General features: G+C 41.6%; 3 protein-coding genes across 7 annotated transcripts; all 3 read left to right on the forward strand.

Moving 5' to 3' along the window:
• Positions 1 to 2,311: 2,311 nt before the first annotated feature.
• Positions 2,312 to 7,449, forward strand: atp6v0ca (ATPase H+ transporting V0 subunit ca). Its single transcript, XM_085453845.1, has 3 exons — positions 2,312 to 2,571; positions 5,428 to 5,611; positions 6,298 to 7,449. The coding sequence occupies exons 1-3, from the start codon at positions 2,496 to 2,498 to the stop codon at positions 6,500 to 6,502; spliced, it is 465 nt and encodes a 154-aa protein (XP_085309971.1). The 5' UTR covers positions 2,312 to 2,495; the 3' UTR covers positions 6,503 to 7,449.
• Positions 7,450 to 8,886: 1,437 nt separating this feature from the next.
• On the forward strand, positions 8,887 to 16,281 carry spsb3a (splA/ryanodine receptor domain and SOCS box containing 3a). Of its 5 annotated transcripts, none has more exons than XM_085453846.1 (7): positions 8,887 to 9,116; positions 9,851 to 10,060; positions 11,407 to 11,590; positions 11,674 to 11,861; positions 11,958 to 12,060; positions 12,151 to 12,276; positions 12,849 to 16,281. In XM_085453846.1, exons 2-7 carry the CDS (start codon positions 9,935 to 9,937, stop codon positions 13,238 to 13,240), a joined length of 1,119 nt encoding a protein of 372 aa, XP_085309972.1. In that variant the 5' UTR covers positions 8,887 to 9,116; positions 9,851 to 9,934; the 3' UTR covers positions 13,241 to 16,281. The 5 variants fall into 5 exon arrangements, with proteins under 5 accessions (XP_085309972.1, XP_085309975.1, XP_085309974.1 ...); XM_085453849.1 differs by having other exon boundaries at positions 9,854 to 10,060; XM_085453848.1 differs by having other exon boundaries at positions 8,887 to 8,985.
• Positions 16,282 to 17,363: 1,082 nt separating this feature from the next.
• mrps34 (mitochondrial ribosomal protein S34) lies at positions 17,364 to 18,848 on the forward strand. The gene is made up of 4 exons (XM_085453872.1): positions 17,364 to 17,468; positions 17,693 to 18,060; positions 18,151 to 18,193; positions 18,370 to 18,848. The coding sequence occupies exons 2-4, from the start codon at positions 17,743 to 17,745 to the stop codon at positions 18,666 to 18,668; spliced, it is 660 nt and encodes a 219-aa protein (XP_085309998.1). The 5' UTR covers positions 17,364 to 17,468; positions 17,693 to 17,742; the 3' UTR covers positions 18,669 to 18,848.
• Positions 18,849 to 19,100: the final 252 nt, after the last annotated feature.

The following is a 19,100-nucleotide window of genomic DNA, read 5'->3' on the forward strand; positions in this document are numbered from 1 at the left end:
CGGATACAGTAAATCCACAGCAGAACTGTGGCGAGCTCACAGAGGTGTTTGGAACAACCTGCGCCTGTCTCAAAAAACCAAAAATATACCTCTATGAGAGCTGGTGACATAAAATATCAGCTGGATTTATTCACTAACCTTTGTGCAAGGGGGATTCATAAAGAAACACAATGATACGAAGTATTTCTAAGAGCATCATCACTGTATTTAAGTGCCTTTAACTTCTAACCTTTAAGGCATGTTATAACTCTGCAATAAATCAATTTGTGGACACAACTGGTTTTGTAGTTTAAAATTTTTAAATTTGAATTGTTTTGCTGCAGAATTCAGACATCTATTCCATAAAGGATGTAGAATACCTAAAAATATTTGTAGACATTTACACATGTCTGTGGGCTAATTAAGTGGAGTAATTGCTGCGGTAACACACTGTTTACCTGCACATCTCAAAATAGAATACAAATGAGCAGATGAACTCAATTTAAGACACAAACTGTGTGATTAATGATTGTGTACAAAAGCCCTGATGGACTACACAAATAAGCATTAAAATGAAATCTACTCTATCAGTGAGCTAGCATTGGACCTGCCAGGGAGATCACATTTCCCTAAAGAGAATAAAAATGTAAAGAGGCGGTGATCATATGTTAAACACACACGTGTCACATGAATGGGCTCCAACAGCTAATCCTTTGCTGGAGAGGCTGCTGACAGTCATGTGTGTGCAGTACAATTTCAGCTGCTATGTGTTCACCTTTTCATGCCTGTGAGTGTTTTGTAATTTGATTCATGTGAGAAAAGTGAACAAATTCACGGATCTCCTGAATTTTCAGTTATACTGCATCATACAAGTTTCCATAAAGAAAAGCTGTGCAGTGGGAGGTAAGCCCACATATGAATCCACTCGCCTATCTGGAAATAATACAGGAAATAAAATACATCCTTTGGGAGACTAAATACGTTAAATCTACCTAGCAAAGTCGGGGTGGAGCTGGAAGGTGCTGGATTGACAGCTTTACAAGATGTGCACTACTCCTTTTATATATTTTTTTCTATTTATTTGTTTGTTTTAGCAAATTAACTTACAAACGGTATCTAAAAGGAATTTTAGCTGGTGCTGAATGCTGCTTGAGTCATACATCTCTTTTAGATGAGAAGGAAATCAAAATGTAACACCATGAGTTAAAAATGTTCCACCATTTAAACCGATGAATGTGTTTTTATAAAAAGGTTGAACCAAAAGTGTCAGAAGAGAATTTTAATGCCTTGCTTTTAAGACACTTATGGCTTTCAAGAGAATGAAATTCATGAGGATTTAAACTCAGCTTCAAATATGTGAACATTTACTAGTGATCGACACAGATTCATCTCTGACCCTTCAGTGGAATACAGCAGTAAAATCAGTAAAACAAGCTACTGTGATTAAGCTGATTTGATTTGGCTCAAACTTTATTATTCATCATGGCAAAGTAACAAAATATTTTGCAGAACAATCTCTCTTTAATCACAGCAAACATACATTTAATCAGGATCTGATCAAATTTAAAGATGACTAAAATCAAAGTTTGAGTAAGTCTATATTTTGGGGTGGAAGACCCCTTTAGCTGATATAAGAAACACCCATTTTCATGTTGGTGTCACCTTGAAATGACGACTCCGGGGTGCATCTTTAAGCTTTGCTTAGTTTCTTGAGTAGTTATTTGATATTTGGTCTCCCAAAGAGTTTCTGCTCTTATTTTAAATCCAAATGTCCCTGAAAGGTATTGCCCTGCAGAAAACAGCACACCACAGACATGCCCTGTAGGCTCCTGTGCTGGAGGATGGATGGATGGCGTTAATGGTTAATATGGACTCAGGGTTACTGTGTTTTCTCGCTGTGTCCACATTAAGCTGTTTATTTGTTGTTGTATTTTTAAATTATAGGGTGCAGACGCCGCTTTTGGTGGAGTCTGCTGTTTATTTTAAACCTAATAGTTAATACGCCAGCTTGCAGTGACGACTAGCGTTTCAACCGCAGTCAGTGCAGCTTGCAGCAGCAGCAGCAGAGCGTACCATATTTCATGGACGGGGCAAAAAAACTCATATAGCATGTTGTAGTAATAAATGCATTATGTGACATACAATCAATTTGAAATTCACTTTCAATTGCCTTGAATTTACAAACGATATTTTATTATGTAATATGTTTCAATGTGTATGTATTAATCAGCAGTTGTATTATTGGTTATATTATATTAGTGTCTGTTTGTGTCGAGCACCCCACTCCCTTACCCCCCGGGAAAATCTCTAAATGGAACCTTCCTGGGTGGTTGGCCACGTGACTTTTTCCGTTTCGCCATTTTCCCCTCTTCTACACCGGTCCTTTTGCTGTCCGCTACGTTGTCGCCCCCTCCTAGTGTTCTAAGTTGCCCGGAAGCCCAAGGTGGGATAGGGGAAACCCTGACGAGAAGTCCGTCTGCTCCGTAGCCGTATCGCCCTGAGGAAAAAGTGCGAGAATGTCTTCTGAGGAGAGCCCCGAGTACTCGCCTTTCTTCGCCGTGATGGGTGCCTCTGCGGCCATGGTCTTCAGCGGTAACTACACCAGCTTCTTCATCTTGGCATCCTCGTTTTCGCTGTCATAACGCTAACGGCTGGTTAGCTCGGCCAGGTGTTGAGTTCGTGGGTGATGTTAGAGATCAACCAGCGGCAGGGTTTGAGCGTAGAGAATCCCCGGCGCTTTCTCGACTCGCACACCTGCCAGGGGATGCGTTGCGAAGGAGAGGCGAGGGCAAGGGGGAGGGATTCCATCGACATCAAGCCGCTGTCCTCACCTTGCTCTTGCAGGCTGCCTCCCTCTGCGTGAGCCAGGCTGTAACTATGTGTCCCGGTTGCTGCTGGTTGGTGACGCACACCCATCAACGGAGGTGGCAGCTGACCTGGTCAGGCCATCTGTAATCTGCCATAATGGGGTTATTTCACGGAAACGGGAAGGCCAGAGATCTTGATGGAGGAAACATGGCATCCTCGCTAAAGGTTGCCGAGGTTTTATTGGTTTAAATGAGCTCCTGTGTTACAGGAGGGGAGGCAGCATCGGAGGCCTAAAGATCAACTGGAGAAATTAAAAGGGGGAAACCCACCCATTCATTTGCACCGCCTGTCGTGCAGTGTGGAGCACACCCACCGAAAGGTTCACAGTGTGCTCTTGGTGGGAGACATTTTTTTGGCCAAGTTAAGCCAATCAAGTGATGGTAATTCTTGCTGATGCAAGCGACTGTGTTCGTGACAGACTGGTTTTTGCACTGATGAAACAGCAACATAACATTAGCCCAGAAATGGCTGTAGCATTCAAACTGTGTTGTTTGGCCCTGGATGTGTGGACGTATTTAAAAAAAAAAAAAAATCTCACCCACCAAATAGGGTTTTCGGGACTCTGATTTTTAAATTGGGGGGGTTGTTATATCCAAAAATAGCAGGAGAAAGGATACACCCCTGTTATGTATAGTAACACTCTCTTTACCTTAACTGTATGCAAACAAATCCTGCTTATGTTCATAATCACCCCACCAAAAGGATCATTTTAAGCATGATCAGCCTGTTTTAATTCCTGATGTAAGCATTGAATTTTACATTGACATTCAGAAGGCAACAACATGAATGTGGACTGGTGAAGTCGTGGCCAACACCTAATCTAAATTAGTTTACAGACTTCCTCACACATTGAGGTGTGCCTGCTGCTTAAGTTGTGCATACCTGTGTGACCTTTGCTCTCTTTTAGGCTTTCACGTTTTCTGCAGGCTGCGTAAAGACAACTTGGAGCAGTATGGGGAAAATTATTAATTAAATAATATTTCTTATAAATATTAGCTCTTCAACCTTTGATGCTTTTTGGCCTGCTTTTAATCACAACTCGGTTTAATGAGCCTGACATCAAGTTTAATATTAGCTCTTTCTCAGTGACCCTTAAAATATTTAAGTGTTTTGGGAGGAAAAAATAACCTTGGGTGTCCTCTAACTTCAGCACAAACTGTGCATTGGTTGCACTTCAGTAACCCATCATTTTACACACCACAGGCATTTAGGAGCCCCTTCATACAGCTTCATTATTTGAGTTTGATTACTGTCACACTCAGTAAAATGCCAACTTGAGATGTATGATTGTTCTTTGTTTATCCAGTCCACGATTTATAGACACGAAGCCCCGGTGTTACTTTTAAGAAAATGGTTCACCTGTGTAGCTGAACACCCTCGTCATATCCAACACATCTCACTGCAAAAGGCGTGTGGATATTACAGAGAGGTCCATTGCCTGTAAATGTGACTGCACAGCCAAGCAAGTGGGAAGTGAGGAAAGCTGTGTGCTATTGTACCATTATTATTTATTCATCCACCCCACTGAGCGAGTCGTCTTTGCAGACATGCTGTGAACACGGCAGCCAGCAAAGTCACATGTAATGATGAGGAATTGCCCAGCACCGATCTGCGCACTCCAGGTGTTGAAGAACAGCGCCTGAATGCACTGGATTAAAAACATTTGAAATGTGAACGCCACCGCTCTGTGGCAGAACCTCTGCCGCCTTCTGATCAGAGGGGCTGACCTGCAAGTCACCCACTCTGTATTTAATAATAATGTTCATGCAGCTGTTTAAGTGCATGTGATGGGATTGTAAAAATCATACTGAGCACAGAATAAATATACGCATAAATCCCCTTTAGTTTAAAGATACAACCTATTAAAATACAGAACAGCTCTGTCAATAGTTACAGCCCATTTATCACCTCTCAATCATCACAAGTAAGCATAATTTTTAGATGATGCTGCTCACTTTTCTGGTCTTCATTTGCACTGTGCAAATGAACGTTTACTGTGTTCACAGTAAACGTGTACTGTACACGTTTACTGTGAACACAAAGGGTTTTCTAATGCAAAACAAATGAAATTGCATGCAAATAGTAGACAGTGATAAAGAAGCAGAGGCAGTTTGTGATCAACAGCAGCAGGAAATGCAGATAAAATAACAGGTTGAGATTCCTGCAAATGCCTGGGTGTATTGCAGAGTTGTTGTAGACGTATAAACTGTCATATTTTGGTGTGTGCAGCATTCATGGCAGTGTGACGAGCCGAGCGGGCATCAGTGAAATGCGAGGTGACAGCAGAGCGGAGGGCAAAATTGCTGGACGAGCGCCCATCGGTGGCATTATTAGTCATGAACAGAGTCATAACGTAGTGAAGTGGGCGGTGTTGTGTTGCGTAGCGAGACTTCACAGTCTAACAACTTATAACATTTTCCATGCAGTTTTTCTGAGATGGTTTGTGAGGAAAGCTAAAAAGTAGGTGAAATGCAAGAGAGAACTGTCAGTCGAATTTCTCATCCTCTCTGCAACGTGCCTCAGAAGATAAAGCTCAGAGCTTTGCTTCATTAACGCAGATTTATCGTCTCTCTTTCTCAGCGTTAGGAGCAGCGTATGGGACGGCAAAGAGCGGCACAGGCATCGCTGCCATGTCTGTGATGCGGCCAGAGCTCATCATGAAGTCTATCATTCCTGTAGTCATGGCAGGTATCATTGCCATCTACGGGCTGGTGGTGGCTGTGCTGATAGCGAACAACATATCTGAGAGAGTCTCTCTTTACAAGTAAGCTAAACTTCTCATACATAAGGATCTTTGTTTGTTTGTCATATAGTGATACTACAGTAAAATAACAATCTGAATTTCATTGTCTGTGTCTAACGTGTCATTCAAGTCCTTAACATGCCACTTTCTGTGAAGACTTGTTGAGCAATTTGATGTAGTCCAGTTATTAATAATGCATAGAAAGATTGCAGATTTGAAACTGGGCTTGTTCTTTTCAGAATTCAGCGCTTTTATTCAGACCTTTGGTTAGAATTGCTAAAAAGCAGCAAATACAACAACAAAAACATGTAGAGTGAAACTGCTCATCTCTGCACCCTCTTTCATATTTTTTCATGCAAGTTTAAAAGGAGGAACAAGAGAGAGGAGTGAACATAGTTTCAGTGCACAACTTGATGCTACATATAAAACTCACTGAGTATTTCTAACCTATGGACAAAAAAGATGTTTCAGTTCAATTCTATAGCACCAAATCACAAAACAGTCGCCTCAAGGCCCTTTATATTCTAAGGTGAAGACCCTACAATAATACAGAGAAAACCCCAACAATCAAACTGCCACGAGCAAGCACTTGGCAACAGAGGGAAGGGGAAAAACTCCCTTTTAACAGAAGAAACCTGTGGCAGAACCAGGCTGTGAATGCTCCTAACTTCACAAAACAAGTATTTTCTACTGCTTCTCTTCAACAGGAGTTTCCTGCATCTCGGTGCCGGTCTGAGCGTTGGCCTGAGCGGCCTGGCGGCCGGGTTCGCCATCGGCATCGTGGGTGACGCCGGCGTGAGAGGGACCGCTCAGCAGCCTCGGCTGTTCGTGGGCATGATCCTGATCCTGATCTTTGCCGAGGTGCTGGGTCTTTACGGGCTCATTGTGGCCCTCATCCTATCTACAAAATAAGTGTCTCCATCATGCCACCATCTCATTCATTCCACATCAGAGCAGCAAGAACAAATAGGAGATTTTCACCTACTTCCATTACAGCCGGTGGGTCTGACAGGACGGGATGGCGACAGAAACACATTGGCGTTCGACTTTGATAGCTCTGTCCTCAGATAGGTTTCTATCGATATTGTTTAAAGCCATCCAGTTGTGTCAGGTCTTGTGCGTACAGAACGGGCATGAACATGTACTGTGTGTTGTGGGATGATGTGTGGACAGTCTGCCTGATTTATTGTCTGATCTTAAACTGTACAGTGATCCAGAGCCCCCCTGCCCCCCAGTAAATGTAGTAACCAGTCTGTGCTGTGAGTGTGAGTATCAACATTTACCCCCCTCTGCCCATTCCCCTCCTTTGGTTTATTTATGTATTCATTTATTTATTTGTTTCTTTGTTTTTTGTTGTGGTTTATATTGTCAACCTCTGTTTAAGACTGCTGAAGATATCGTGAACACCAGTATTTTATTTTTTCATGTTCTTTTCTGGGACCATTTTTGAAACTTTTTTTTTCACTATTTATGGACAGTTATGAAGATTTTGAAGCTATCTAAATGGAGTACTGTTTATTGAATACCCTATATACATAAAAAATATATAAATTATCTGTGTATAGTTAGATTAATTGCACTGTGGGTAATTGTTATAAGTGCTTGGAATTCCTCTGGATGTAGTGTGAATATTAATGGAGGATGTCCACATGTTCATATGGAGTTGACTGTGCGTGTGCGTGAATGATCTGAGTACATAATGTATGCAAGTGGATTTATGTTTAATATGACGTCCTCAGACACTTGTATCGTTTACCTGTAGTGCTGCTGTCTTGATTTGTTTTATTTTGTTGAAGGTGAGCGCTCACTGTTCAGCCATGCCTGTCAGATTTCCAAATAAAACTCAACCTCCTCCAGAATCTCACTGTCCAGTATTTATTTTTAAAGTGTATCTGTTAATGAAATGTCCAAACACTGCAAAAGGAAAGCAGACAGCAGATACCTAAACATTTAAATGCAATCTAAAACTGGCCAATATGTTGGGTATTTTTACCCCAAACAGTTTCAGCTACACGTTCTTATATTGATAAAAGTAGTTATTTACTTTTGGTCTTTAGAAAGAATGTCTGTCTGGTCCGTAACATTACCTGGTCTCATGAGTCTTGACATTCAGGTGGTAATATCAGAATTTGGCATAAATAACATGAATGCATGGATCTATCCTGCATTGTATCAACAATTCAGGCTGCTGCTAATGGTGTAATGATGTGGGCGATATTTTATTGGCACACTTCAGGCCTTTGGTAATAACTGAGCATCATGTAAAACACCTACCTGAGCACTGCTGAGACTCCAGCAGGATGTTATGTCACTAAGCTCAAATAATCTCAAACTGTTTTGTTTTTTTTGTGGTTTTTTACGTGATACTGAAATAATTATATTCAAATGAACTCCACAGTCACCTCAATCATATAGAGCACTTTTGGGAGGTGGTGGAATAGAAGATTCACAACAAATCTGCAAACAACTCTGTGATATTGCCAAGTCAATATGGGATATATGGAGGACTGTTGACAAAATCTATGCCATGAACAATTAAGTCTGTTCTGCAGGTGACAGGGGGTTTCTAATAAAGTGTCCAGTGAGTCAGCCGGACACTTTATTAGTCCAGTGGATTTGCTAAGCAGCTGAGATGAGGCCCAACATTAAATAAATAAGGATTATGTTCAACTTCTATCACGCAAAGCTAATTTAATGAAGTCCGAGAATAAATAGTGATCCTATTGACTGTATCAATACCAGCACTGATATTGGTATTGATCAATACTAGCAGATTAGATCAATAGTTTGTTTCTATCCTCTAAGTTCAGTATGTAGCACATGTCTCAAGCATGCACCATGAAAAATGTCAGAACCTTTTTGTATTGACTGTCACATCTATTTAATTTATAACCTATAAAGTCCATTAACAGAGGCTGACCCAGAGTCCTTTACGCAGGCACATTTACACTCAGAGTCTCCAAAAAACCCAGTTTCAAAATATGTGAAAACCTGAAATGTGTGTTTTGTTGTGTCAAATAAGTAAATAAGTTGTAGAAAGTTAAAAACTTGTGATTTATTGTTCAAGATGTGCAAATCAGTGATAATTCATCCAATAAATCATGACACAATGCATTCGCCTTCAGCTGGCTTTATGGGCGTTATTGGTATCGGCAATAAGGGCCTTCTATTTACTTGGTGTCGGATCGATACCAAAATTTGCAGTATTTTACCACGTTAATGCCCTAAATGTTCTCCACTGCGGTGGATAGCTGTTTTTACGGCTGAGTATAATGACTCCAGTCACTCCTGGCTGCTGAGATGATGACAGGAGTCTGTCATGTGTGCAGAAAACTTCCTGCGCCGCAGCTCCTCCTCAGCCTGCCTGTTATTGTTTACGGTCGCACTCATGAAAAGTAGGTCATGGAAAACAGAAGCCCGGCGCGCTGTCTTGTCTGAACTAGCTTGTAATACGAGACACTCAAGGGGCGACGTCTTTGCGGGTTTAGCGGTTTTTATGTAGAAACTGAATGTGACCAACAGTCAGGTAATAAGAACGTCTCGCTTTTATTTTTCAGCAATGGTAGAAGCGTTAGCTAACGAAAGCTAACTAGCTAGCCTAAACAGGTTTGACCGATTTCTTGATGCATGTCATCAGATAAATTGCGACCTTATGTGCCTTAGATGTATTTCCCGTGTTGCAATGTAAATACGTATCGATAATAACCAGTAAAGTGCTTCTGACCTTGTTATTACCAGCTAACATGTTCATACATGCGCGGCTCTGCTGGCTAGCCACGTAGCTAGCTTTAGCTGTTTGTGTTAGTTTAAAAAAATTGCTATTTGTGAAAAATAGTCTCCTACATAAACAAGGGGGTAATAATTTTTACTTGTGATATAATTTATTTGTGGACAAAGTTAGCCTATGCTAATGGTGATGTGTGTAAGCGTTAGCCGATACAGAGGGGATGTTTCAGTGGGATACGGCTAATGCTGCTCTGAAAATGCTTTCTGAAATGTCTTAAATAACATATATTAAACATGAGATTCGAGGTCGGGTTGCAGGATTAATTTAAAATATAGTACTACAAATGCGTGGTGTAGGAAATGTTGCCATACAGACAAGCCAGGATATATGAATAATACACATTATACGTCACACGGGGTCTGCAGACAGATGCACGCCTCTGTCGTTCAGTACTAAAAGCAGCTCAGTTAATGTGAGTTCTTGTTTTTTTGTTTTTTTTTTCAAGATAATCATATTGCATTGTTGTCTTTCAGCAGCTGGACTGATGCTGTTCTTCCAACATCTGAACTAAACCTCAGCAGACTGGCAGGTTCTTCCTACAGTGAGACTCTGCTGCCATGTCCAGGAGAAGCAGGAACAGTCGTGCATGGAGATATGTGTGGGGAGGCATACGGAGGGATGCTGATGCCCGGGCCCTTGTGTTGGCTTCTGAGAGTGAAGAATGGAACTATGATCGCCTTGAGGTTAGGGCTGGGCGATATGGCCTAAAATCCATATTACGGTATAATTTGAAACATGTGTGGTAACGATATATATCGCGATATATTCTTTTCTTCTGTATAACGTATTTTGTACACTATGAGGCACACTTAAAATCCTTTAATTTTCTCAAAAATCGACAGTGCGCCTTTTGTATGAATTCTGGTTGCGCTTACTGACCTCGAAACGATTTTATGTGGTACATGGCGCAGAAATCTGTCAAAAATGTTTTAGTACGACTTTGGTAGGCTTGATGGATTGCTGGAGCATTACGGCTACCTTGCGGAGTAATCTGGCTCCAAAACTCCATCTTCTTCAGGTCCCAAAGTCAAACGAACACTGCAACATCACTGAGAGTTAAAAACTGTCTAAATTCTTTAATAATCTTTAATAAAATGATCAGTGTTGCTGCTTTACCAGGTGTAACAATTAAGTTTAACATCCAGGCATCCATGAAAACTTAAAATTTATTAAATTCAACTGAGTTAGAAGTTAGCAGGAAGTTAGCTCGCTAGTTTCCACCTAAACATGATATGCCATGTTCTGACTGAGAGATTTCTGAAAAAATTAAGATGTACAGCTCTGCTATCACTTCCAACATAAATGAAGACCGAAAACTAAACAGCAGTGACGTTTGTAGGGTTACTGAAGTTGAGCTAGCTGGTATATAATGATATGCTACGTGATTGCTAGCAAAACAGCTATGTTAGCATAACATTAGCACAGTGAAGCTGAAGGACTAACTTTTTTCCGCTCGATAAAAGTTAACATGAGGGTTTCTGCTGGTTAGGGACAAATGCAATTGCATGGCAGGATGCTATAAACGGACCAAACTTCAGTCAGGAGAACAACTGAGATAATCCATCCACAAGGTTAGTCATTAATATACTGCAACAACATGGGAATAGAGCAGCTGCGAGAGAATTCAGCATTAATGAATCAATGGTACGGAAAGTGCTTCATCTCTTTGCTATTACTATCACCCAGCATAATTTGCAGATGATGTTGTTTGCAGCCGCTGCAATGCTTTCGACCAAAACAGGTGCAGCTTGATGACACCATCAACATGCGCTATCACGGTAGAGCGGTATAGTCAAAATCTCTACCGTTGGCCAAATTTATATAGTTTCTACCGTATACCGTTTATACCGCCCACCCCTACTCTAGATGTTTCTATGCTGAAAAGATATTGATGGAAAGCATTGTTTGCCTCCTCCAATGCAGCATCCCCATTTAGCATTTTTTCGTAGGCTGACAGTGAAGTCTGTGCATAAATAACACTGCAGACAGTTCATTTTGCTCTTTTTATTTCTTCATTGTTGCTCCAAAGTACGCAAGTGATTCAGACTCTGAGGGAGACTTTTCAGCAGTGATGGTCCCACCGGTCCCCAGCGCAGTACCCGTCACCGGAGAGTCCTACTGTGGTTGTGATTCCCAGGCAGAGACCAGCTACAACCCTCGTCTGCGAGGCTTTCTCCAGGTTAAAGACTGCCACTGTGGAGAGGATGACCAAGGTACATGACAGCTGGGGCAGGACACAGTACATCATCTTTTTTTATGCTCATTATTATTTAATAAATGACTCGTTATGTTTCAGATTTTGATTGGGTTTGGGATGCCAACAGCCGATCAACGGCAACATTACTGAGCTGCGAAAATCGCAAAGTGAACTTCCACTCTGAATACAGCTGTGGTACAGCTGCAATCCGCGGCTCCAAGGAGCTTGCAGACGGGCAGCACTTCTGGGAAATTAAGATGACGTCCCCAGTGTATGGAACAGACATGGTAAAGCTCGACTTCGTATTTTCCTTACAGTCACCAAAAATTGTCCTAGAAGCAGAAGAAATGTTTATTTGTGCCTAAATGTTTATTTCTGCGCAGATGGTTGGTATCGGTACATCTGATGTCAATCTGGACAAATACAGACATACCTTCTGCAGCCTGCTGGGAAAAGATGCAGACAGCTGGGGGCTTTCTTACACTGGTAACTTAAACACAAGTGCCCCTGATATAACGGTAGTTGCTCAAAAGGGTTTTTATATTTTAGACATCATTGGTTTTGTTCATTTTCCAGGGTTGTTGCATCATAAAGGAGACAAAATGAACTTCTCCTCACGTTTTGGTCAAGGTTCCATCATTGGAGTTCATTTGGACACGTGGCACGGCACACTTACATTCTTCAAAAATCGAAAGTGCATAGGTTTGTGGAAAATTTTCTACTGATTAGATTACATAAATACTAATTTATTTCTGATTTGTCCCTGGTCACACAGGTCTACAAAATGAGCAGCAAACGGCTTGGAACCACAAACATCCTTGCAATTGCTTTATTTGATAGCAGATTGCTTCCTTTGCCTGTAGTTTGCACAGACGATGCAGATTTATCTGCAAAAACTCACCAACTACTTTCCAAGAGGTAGTGAAAGTGTGAAAAGTTGAAAATGCTAGAAACCAAAGCAATTATAAGGAGGTTTTTGGTGACCAATCTTTGCAGCCAGTTTCACCTAGCAACTGGTGGCAACCTCCAGCAACCACTATAAGTTCATAAGCCTTTTTCCATTTTAACTGCAGGTTCCCAGTGTGTTGTGGACCAGCTTGTAAGCCTGTGTGACTCAGCCCTAATAGGTCAACTGTATGCAAAGGCGAAAGAGTTTTTATAATCATAAGAAACAGATGCTGTTTAGTGGAGACCTTGTAATATCTTACAAGAATGTGAACTGCAGTGTGCTCCTGAAACTCAATAATACAGGTTTCTCGCCTGTCTTGATCCAGGAGTTGCTGCTACAGAGCTGCAGAATAAGAAGTTTTATCCAATGGCGTGCTCCACAGCGGCAAAGAGCAGCATGAAGGTCATCAGATCCTGCTCTGCACCCACCTCCCTGCTGTACCTGTGCTGTGCTCGTCTTCGCCAGCTGGTGCCAGACTGTATAGACATCCTAGATGTGTTGCCCCTACCACCTGGCCTGCGTCATTTGCTCCACAACAAACTGGGTTGGGTGCTCAGTCTTAACTGCGGCACAATGGAAGAAACCCCAGATGGGGCTGAGCAGTCCTCACGTTTGCCTGTCCCCGCCTTGGCAGGACCGTCCTCCTCTGAGAGCGACTCAGAGGGTTGTTCGTCCGATCCGGAGGCCTGTCAGAGGAAGAGATGCCGCTGGACATGACTGGGCGACTCGCATCCTACCTCCCTGGCAGACATTAGTGTCCTTTGGCATCTGATGTAGTGTTACTGAACTGCCTCAAGCTTTCTTTATTAGTGTCGTCTGGAGAAAGTAACGAGGGCGGTCGAGCGGAGGGAACTAAACGTCGGTGGAAAACTGTGATCTTCTCTCATGCCATTCTTCATGCTCATCACATGTCGAGTATTAAAGCCAGCTTCAGTAAAAGGTGAAAATATACCATGTTATTTTGTTATGGGTGGATGTGGTGGTCATCAATATGGGGAGGGTTAAAAAAAACAGATACTGTATAGAAATTTTCTGTATTTTCATCCCGTATCCTGCATTTAATGTCTGTTTTTCTCATTTTAAATGTTGTCAGTGAGTTATCAGAGGACTTTGTTACTTGTTTCAATGGCATCTGCAAGTTTCTCCTATGTTGCTCAGAATCAGCTGATATTCTATATTTTGTAACTACTGTTCGCTCCTTAAATGCTAAAAGTTAACAGTAAATGAACCTGAGTGCACTTTGCAGCTTTTAGCCTTAAAAAAAAGCGATAACGTTTGAGCAAAGCATGCACCTCTCACGACACATCAGATAATCGTCATTTCTTGAAAAATATCTGTTATATGCTACATTCACGGAGACATCATCCATCTAGCTTCCAGCTTTTTTTTTCCTTCTAAAAAGCTGTGTGCATTATTTAGTGTAGCCTTTTAATGCTGATATTTTAACTTTTTCATTGCTGTTACTTTTTATGTTTTAAAAGTCAAAGTTTCTTTCTTTCTAGATCCATCATCAAGCTATTATTTTGGTATGTCTGTTTAAAAAAAGTCTTTGTCAAAGCAGCTTTTCTGGCCCCGAATTAAGTTCAAGCTCTGTGTTTTAAATCCACTCAGTGCAGTGGATGAGCAGAAAATAGGAAATATGAAATTGTGTACAGAAAGATATCCATCCTCCTGCTGTGTAATCGGCTCCCACACTATGTGTTTAATATGAATACGGTTCACTTTGTCCAAATATGGGTTTATATGGCTAAAGGTGTCATCATTGTGACAGACTCAGTGCTACTACTGCTACAATGACCATTGAGACTGAGACCATGCACAGTGAGGTCGAGGAGTCTGTGAAAAGGATTGTTTTGGCTCTGTTCACCACCACAGTCGATCTGAAGTGAAGCAGTCAAGCTGTGACTGAAGTGTAGACGTATCAAGAGACTTAATATCCTTTTTTTCTCTCATTTTCAATGGCGATCGTGGCTCAAGAGTTGGCAGTTCGTCTTGTAATTGGAAGGTTGCCGGTTCGAGCTCCGACAGTCTCGGTCGTTGTGTCCTTGGGCGAGACACTTCACCCGTTGCCTACTGGTGGTGGTCAGAGGGCCCGGTGGCGCCAGTGTCCGGCAGCCTCGCCTCAGTCAGTGCGCCCCAGGGTGGCTGTGGCTACAATGTAGCTGCCATCACCAGTGTGTGAATGGGTGGATGACTGAATGTGTAAAGCGCTTTGGGGTCCTTAGGGACTAGTAAAGCGCTATACAAATACAGGCCATTTACCATTTAAAAGTAACACGGATGGGCCTGAGATGTCTTCGCCTACATCTTATTTTCCACTCAGGCAGTGGACGGAGCAACATCACCTAAACTGCATCACTGCCCAAAAACCTGACTGTAGCCATGTTTTGATTGATTCATCGATTATTGGGACATTATACCTTTTAGAAAAGGTTATGTTTCAATAATCTCCTGGGACCATAAATGGTAAAAAAAAAAAGATGGACATAGCGTCACCAAGAATTTCTGCTGTTGCCGTCTTGGCATTTTGGTATCCAGTGCAATGAGAAGGAGGTGGAGTTGACTATAAAAGCGCATGTGAGCATGTCCACCTTTCTTACACATGCAGTGCTTAACAAATTTACCAGACCACCAGTCATAAAAAAGTCAACCATAATATTCAACCACTAAAGCTTAAATAACTGTAATTTGGCATATTGTTAAAAATTAATTATGTGCTTTGCTATTTTTTTCTGATTTTTTTAAAAATAAAACAGTAAATATTCTAAAAAAATCCAATCATTAGGATTTTGGTAATCCTGAGTACTGATAATTTAGGGCAGCTGTGGCGTAAACCTTTCACTGGGAGGTGATCTGAGAAATTTGCTAAGCACTGTGGAAGGAGTCAAATTTACAAAATAGATTTAATGCTCTTTAGAACATTAAATCTATTGCAGCAAAGTGTTTACAGATCTCTCAGCAGGGGGCGCATTTCCCCAGAGATTACTATGGGACCAGAAGTCTTTTAGGAACCACAGGTATCGCCCCCTGGTGGCTTCTGTTCAGACCTGAGACACTTAGTCCATCTTTTATACTGTTGATGGCTGGGACGTACCATAAAAGAGTAAACATGCATGCTGCAGCTGTGTTTTGCAGCTTGCCCTAATATATACAAACACTTTTGTATATAAATGTTTTTCAGTATAGAGAAGCTGAGAGTACTTGATGAGTATTTGAGTGTTCATGAATGACAGCCTGGGGTACGGTGAGACATGTGGGTCAGATATGTAAATAGATTCTCTGTAGTCGCAAACCATAATAATGAAACATTAGTGTTTTGCCCAGAGGTCAGACACCCGTTTCTGATGTCCTCAAAGTTCCTGGTTTCAGTACAGTGATACAAATACCTAAGGTACTATGCAACACAAGCATTCTCTGAGGCAGTGGGTGAGGTTAGGGAGTCATTATGGAGCAGCAGGGATAGTACCAGAGGACCATGCTCATCACTCACGAGCCACAGATCATCTAGTTGAGTCTTTCAGCCGCCTCGTCCTCCATATAGAGTAATGTAACCACCAGGAAGTTAATTGTGGTCCAGCAGATGAATTTGTCTTCACATTGATGCATCAAAGCACTTTTTTCTTACTGTTTTACTGTAAATTCTAAGTGTTTCTTCTATACTGTGTCATATTATTAATACTGTATGTGAGGGCCTTCACTTGCCTTTCTCTGTATCAGCATGATTTTCAGCTGAAAATAAAATGAATGCTAAATATGCAGCATGGGCTCCATTCGTTCATTTAGTAGCAGCAAATTCGTTTTTTGCTGGCCAATTGGGCGCTTGTTAAAGAGGTCGGGTTTTTGTTGTGAATGTTTCTGCAGCTGACAGCGACTCGTTGCTGTTTGTGTCTCATTTCTCACAGCACACTCATCTTCCCCATCCTCCTGTGTTCTTTAGTAATGACGATAAGTCCTTTGTTTACTGTCTGGTGTTAATCTGCACTCACAGACACTTTGTTAGGTACACCTTAGTGGTCCCAAGTTTGGCCCTCTGTTGCCTGCAGAACTACTTAGTTCATCGTGGCGTAGATTCAACATTTAACATCCTAAAGGTGCTCTGTGGTAACTGGAGAAATCTCAGCAGACGAGCATTTTCTGAAATGTTCAAAGCTCCCCCCTCTGACACTAAGAACCAAAGTTCAGAGTCACTTAAATCACCTTTGTTGATGCTCACTTTAAACTTGAGCAGGTCTCTGTCTACATGCCTAAATGCATTTGCATTTCAGAATATTGATTATTGATTATTATAAATGCACATTAATAAAGAAAGCTTAACAATTAATATTACATATAGTTGAAAAGAAGTTTCTTTTCTTTTGGGGGGTTTAATTTTGAAAATGACTCACAAAATATGTTTTCACCTGTCATTCATTTCAACTGCCTGTAAGTTTTCTTTGCGTTTGGTTTAAGGAAAAGGACATACAGCAAGCAAAATTGGACTAAGACAGACGGGCTAGTGGCTCTTGTGGTCCTCCATAGAGGGGGACTAAACGGTGAATTATTGAGATAAGAAGGAAGGAATATCGATATTTATAACAAATAAATTAATACATAAAGTTACTTAAATGAAACGGATTTGTTTGGAAACTGAGTAAACCCACTGCATCTTAAAAACACATTAATTGGTGGTTTTGCTTTTAAAATACTTTGTATTTACTGTGTTCGTGTGTGATTGCCTGGCATACGTTTTATTGGCTAATCTAAGCTCTCTTATAAAATGATAATTTTTCATTTCTTAATTTTTTTTAAATTATTTTTTATGAAGACGGAATTCTCCTTACACGGAACAAAAGCACGCTGGCTGTTCCCACGGACCATTTTATGCCCGGACCAAGAGCGCGTCGGAAGCTCTGCACCTTGCTTGCGGAGGTCAAGTAGCGGCAGTTCTCTTCTGGGGAGTTTTCAGGTATTTAATGTAGATATTTAATGATTTTAAACACTTTCGATAGTAGCTCACTGCTATGGGTAACAAATGTTTGGAACGACTTATAACTGGTGTTATTTAGCACGGAGCCGGGAACACCGACTAACAGGATGCTCTCCATTTGATTGCATTTTTATTTAGTTACTCTAACAGGTCAAAGACATAATTCAAGATCAGCTATGACATGATTTATTTTTATTTTTCAGGATAATCGCTGACCCGTGTCTATCGTAGCTGTGAGGAAGACACCGCAGTTATGGTGAAGAAAAAGAGACTTCGCCTCATCGCGGAGATGGCTCGGAAGATTCGGGCGTACAGAGAGCTCAAGTCCCGGCCCCGGGAGTCCCAGAAGTACGCCTTGGACTACGAGACAATGAAACGGCCCTTCACGGGGAAGATGCTGCCGGTGTTAGCATGGCAGGACGTCCGCAGGGAGAGCCGCCTCTTCTCCTTGCTGGCCGGGATGAGGCTGTTCGGAGTGGGCCGACTCTTCACCCGCAAATCCTGGCTGGAGGACCACTCCGAGCCCAGCTACTGGCAGATCACCAAGGTCAAGGTGGACTACACATCCGAGGTGAGAGCATGGAGCCTGCACACTGTTATGCTAGATAAAAGGGAGATTCCTGTTACTAAAGGAATGGAAACTATTCCTTGTGTTTTGTAGAACATGGATCACGGCAAAGCGTGGGGCATCCTCACTTATAAAGGTAAGATTAGTTTTATCTATTAATAATAATAATATCACTGTTTATGGTCATTGTAGCCTGTGTTGTCTTATTTGTTTTTACTGTAACAGCCATTTTTAATCAGTATTTTATGAATACCCGTGTTGCCTGAAATGTGTGATTTGGTAAATATTCTCCAAACAAACTATCGTTTGCAGGGAAAAAGGAGAGCGAGGTCAAAGAGATGGACAAGGTGATGTACCATGACTGGCGCCTGATTCCCAAACACATGGAGCAGCAGTTTAAGGACTTTGAGCCTCTGCCCGAGCCGCCCGTCCGATACGTCGCCTACCCTCCCCTACTCCGCGCAATGCTGCTGGCACAACAGAAGAAAGCAGGAGGCAGCAGAGCGGCAGAGGAGCCCGTCCTGCCTTTAAAGAGGGATGTTCTACTTAACAAAGACTATTTCCACACGCAGGAACAAGAGCGACAGAGGAAAGAGGGGACTGCGGTGTAATGGCCTCACTTGAATGTTTACCGATCCTGGATATTTTTGGACTAGATCATTGTTGACAAATGCTTCTCAATATCTGGCTGAATCTTCCACTCAGAATACTTCTCTGTGGGTCTGATGCAGGCCCTTGTGCGTGTGTGTGTTATTGTTGTATGCTGAATATTAAATTTGAGATGAAATGTAGCCCCTTTTAAGTTATTTCTGTTGTTTCTATGTGCAGGTAATTACAGCTGCATCACATCACAGTCCACTGCAAACTTGTAACTTTGACTTGGATATATTCTGGTTAAGATCTGAGAACATAAAAAAAAAGGCCAGCTGCTTTATCAGAGTATAAAAGTAAACAGTAGCCTTTAGTCATTTTCTTGTATAATAATACAATTAAAATGACTGAAGGGGACATGTGCATGATGTTGCAGTTCATACAGTGTTTTT

Source organism: Copadichromis virginalis, linkage group LG4, assembly GCF_057382275.1.
Source record: "Copadichromis virginalis isolate Kocher_CV1m ecotype Utaka linkage group LG4, C_Virginalis_male_GT1.1, whole genome shotgun sequence".
Lineage (NCBI taxonomy): Eukaryota > Metazoa > Chordata > Actinopteri > Cichliformes > Cichlidae > Copadichromis > Copadichromis virginalis.

What these genes read in the sequence shown, in the direction of transcription:
- spsb3a (XM_085453846.1), top strand. Translation starts at nt 9,935, where the DNA reads ATGTCCAGGAGAAGCAGGAACAGTCGTGCATGGAGATATGTGTGGGGA. An exon ending in CAGTGTATGGAACAGACATG is followed by an intron (nt 11,862 to 11,957) that starts GTAAAGCTCGAC and finishes ATTTCTGCGCAG; the next exon opens with ATGGTTGGTATCGGTACATC. An exon ending in CTGGGGGCTTTCTTACACTG is followed by an intron (nt 12,061 to 12,150) that starts GTAACTTAAACA and finishes TTCATTTTCCAG; the next exon opens with GGTTGTTGCATCATAAAGGA.
- atp6v0ca (XM_085453845.1), top strand. Translation starts at nt 2,496, where the DNA reads ATGTCTTCTGAGGAGAGCCCCGAGTACTCGCCTTTCTTCGCCGTGATG. An exon ending in TGCGGCCATGGTCTTCAGCG is followed by an intron (nt 2,572 to 5,427) that starts GTAACTACACCA and finishes TCTCTTTCTCAG; the next exon opens with CGTTAGGAGCAGCGTATGGG. An exon ending in GAGAGAGTCTCTCTTTACAA is followed by an intron (nt 5,612 to 6,297) that starts GTAAGCTAAACT and finishes TCTCTTCAACAG; the next exon opens with GAGTTTCCTGCATCTCGGTG.
- mrps34 (XM_085453872.1), top strand. Translation starts at nt 17,743, where the DNA reads ATGGTGAAGAAAAAGAGACTTCGCCTCATCGCGGAGATGGCTCGGAAG. An exon ending in AGGTGGACTACACATCCGAG is followed by an intron (nt 18,061 to 18,150) that starts GTGAGAGCATGG and finishes TGTGTTTTGTAG; the next exon opens with AACATGGATCACGGCAAAGC. An exon ending in GGGCATCCTCACTTATAAAG is followed by an intron (nt 18,194 to 18,369) that starts GTAAGATTAGTT and finishes TATCGTTTGCAG; the next exon opens with GGAAAAAGGAGAGCGAGGTC.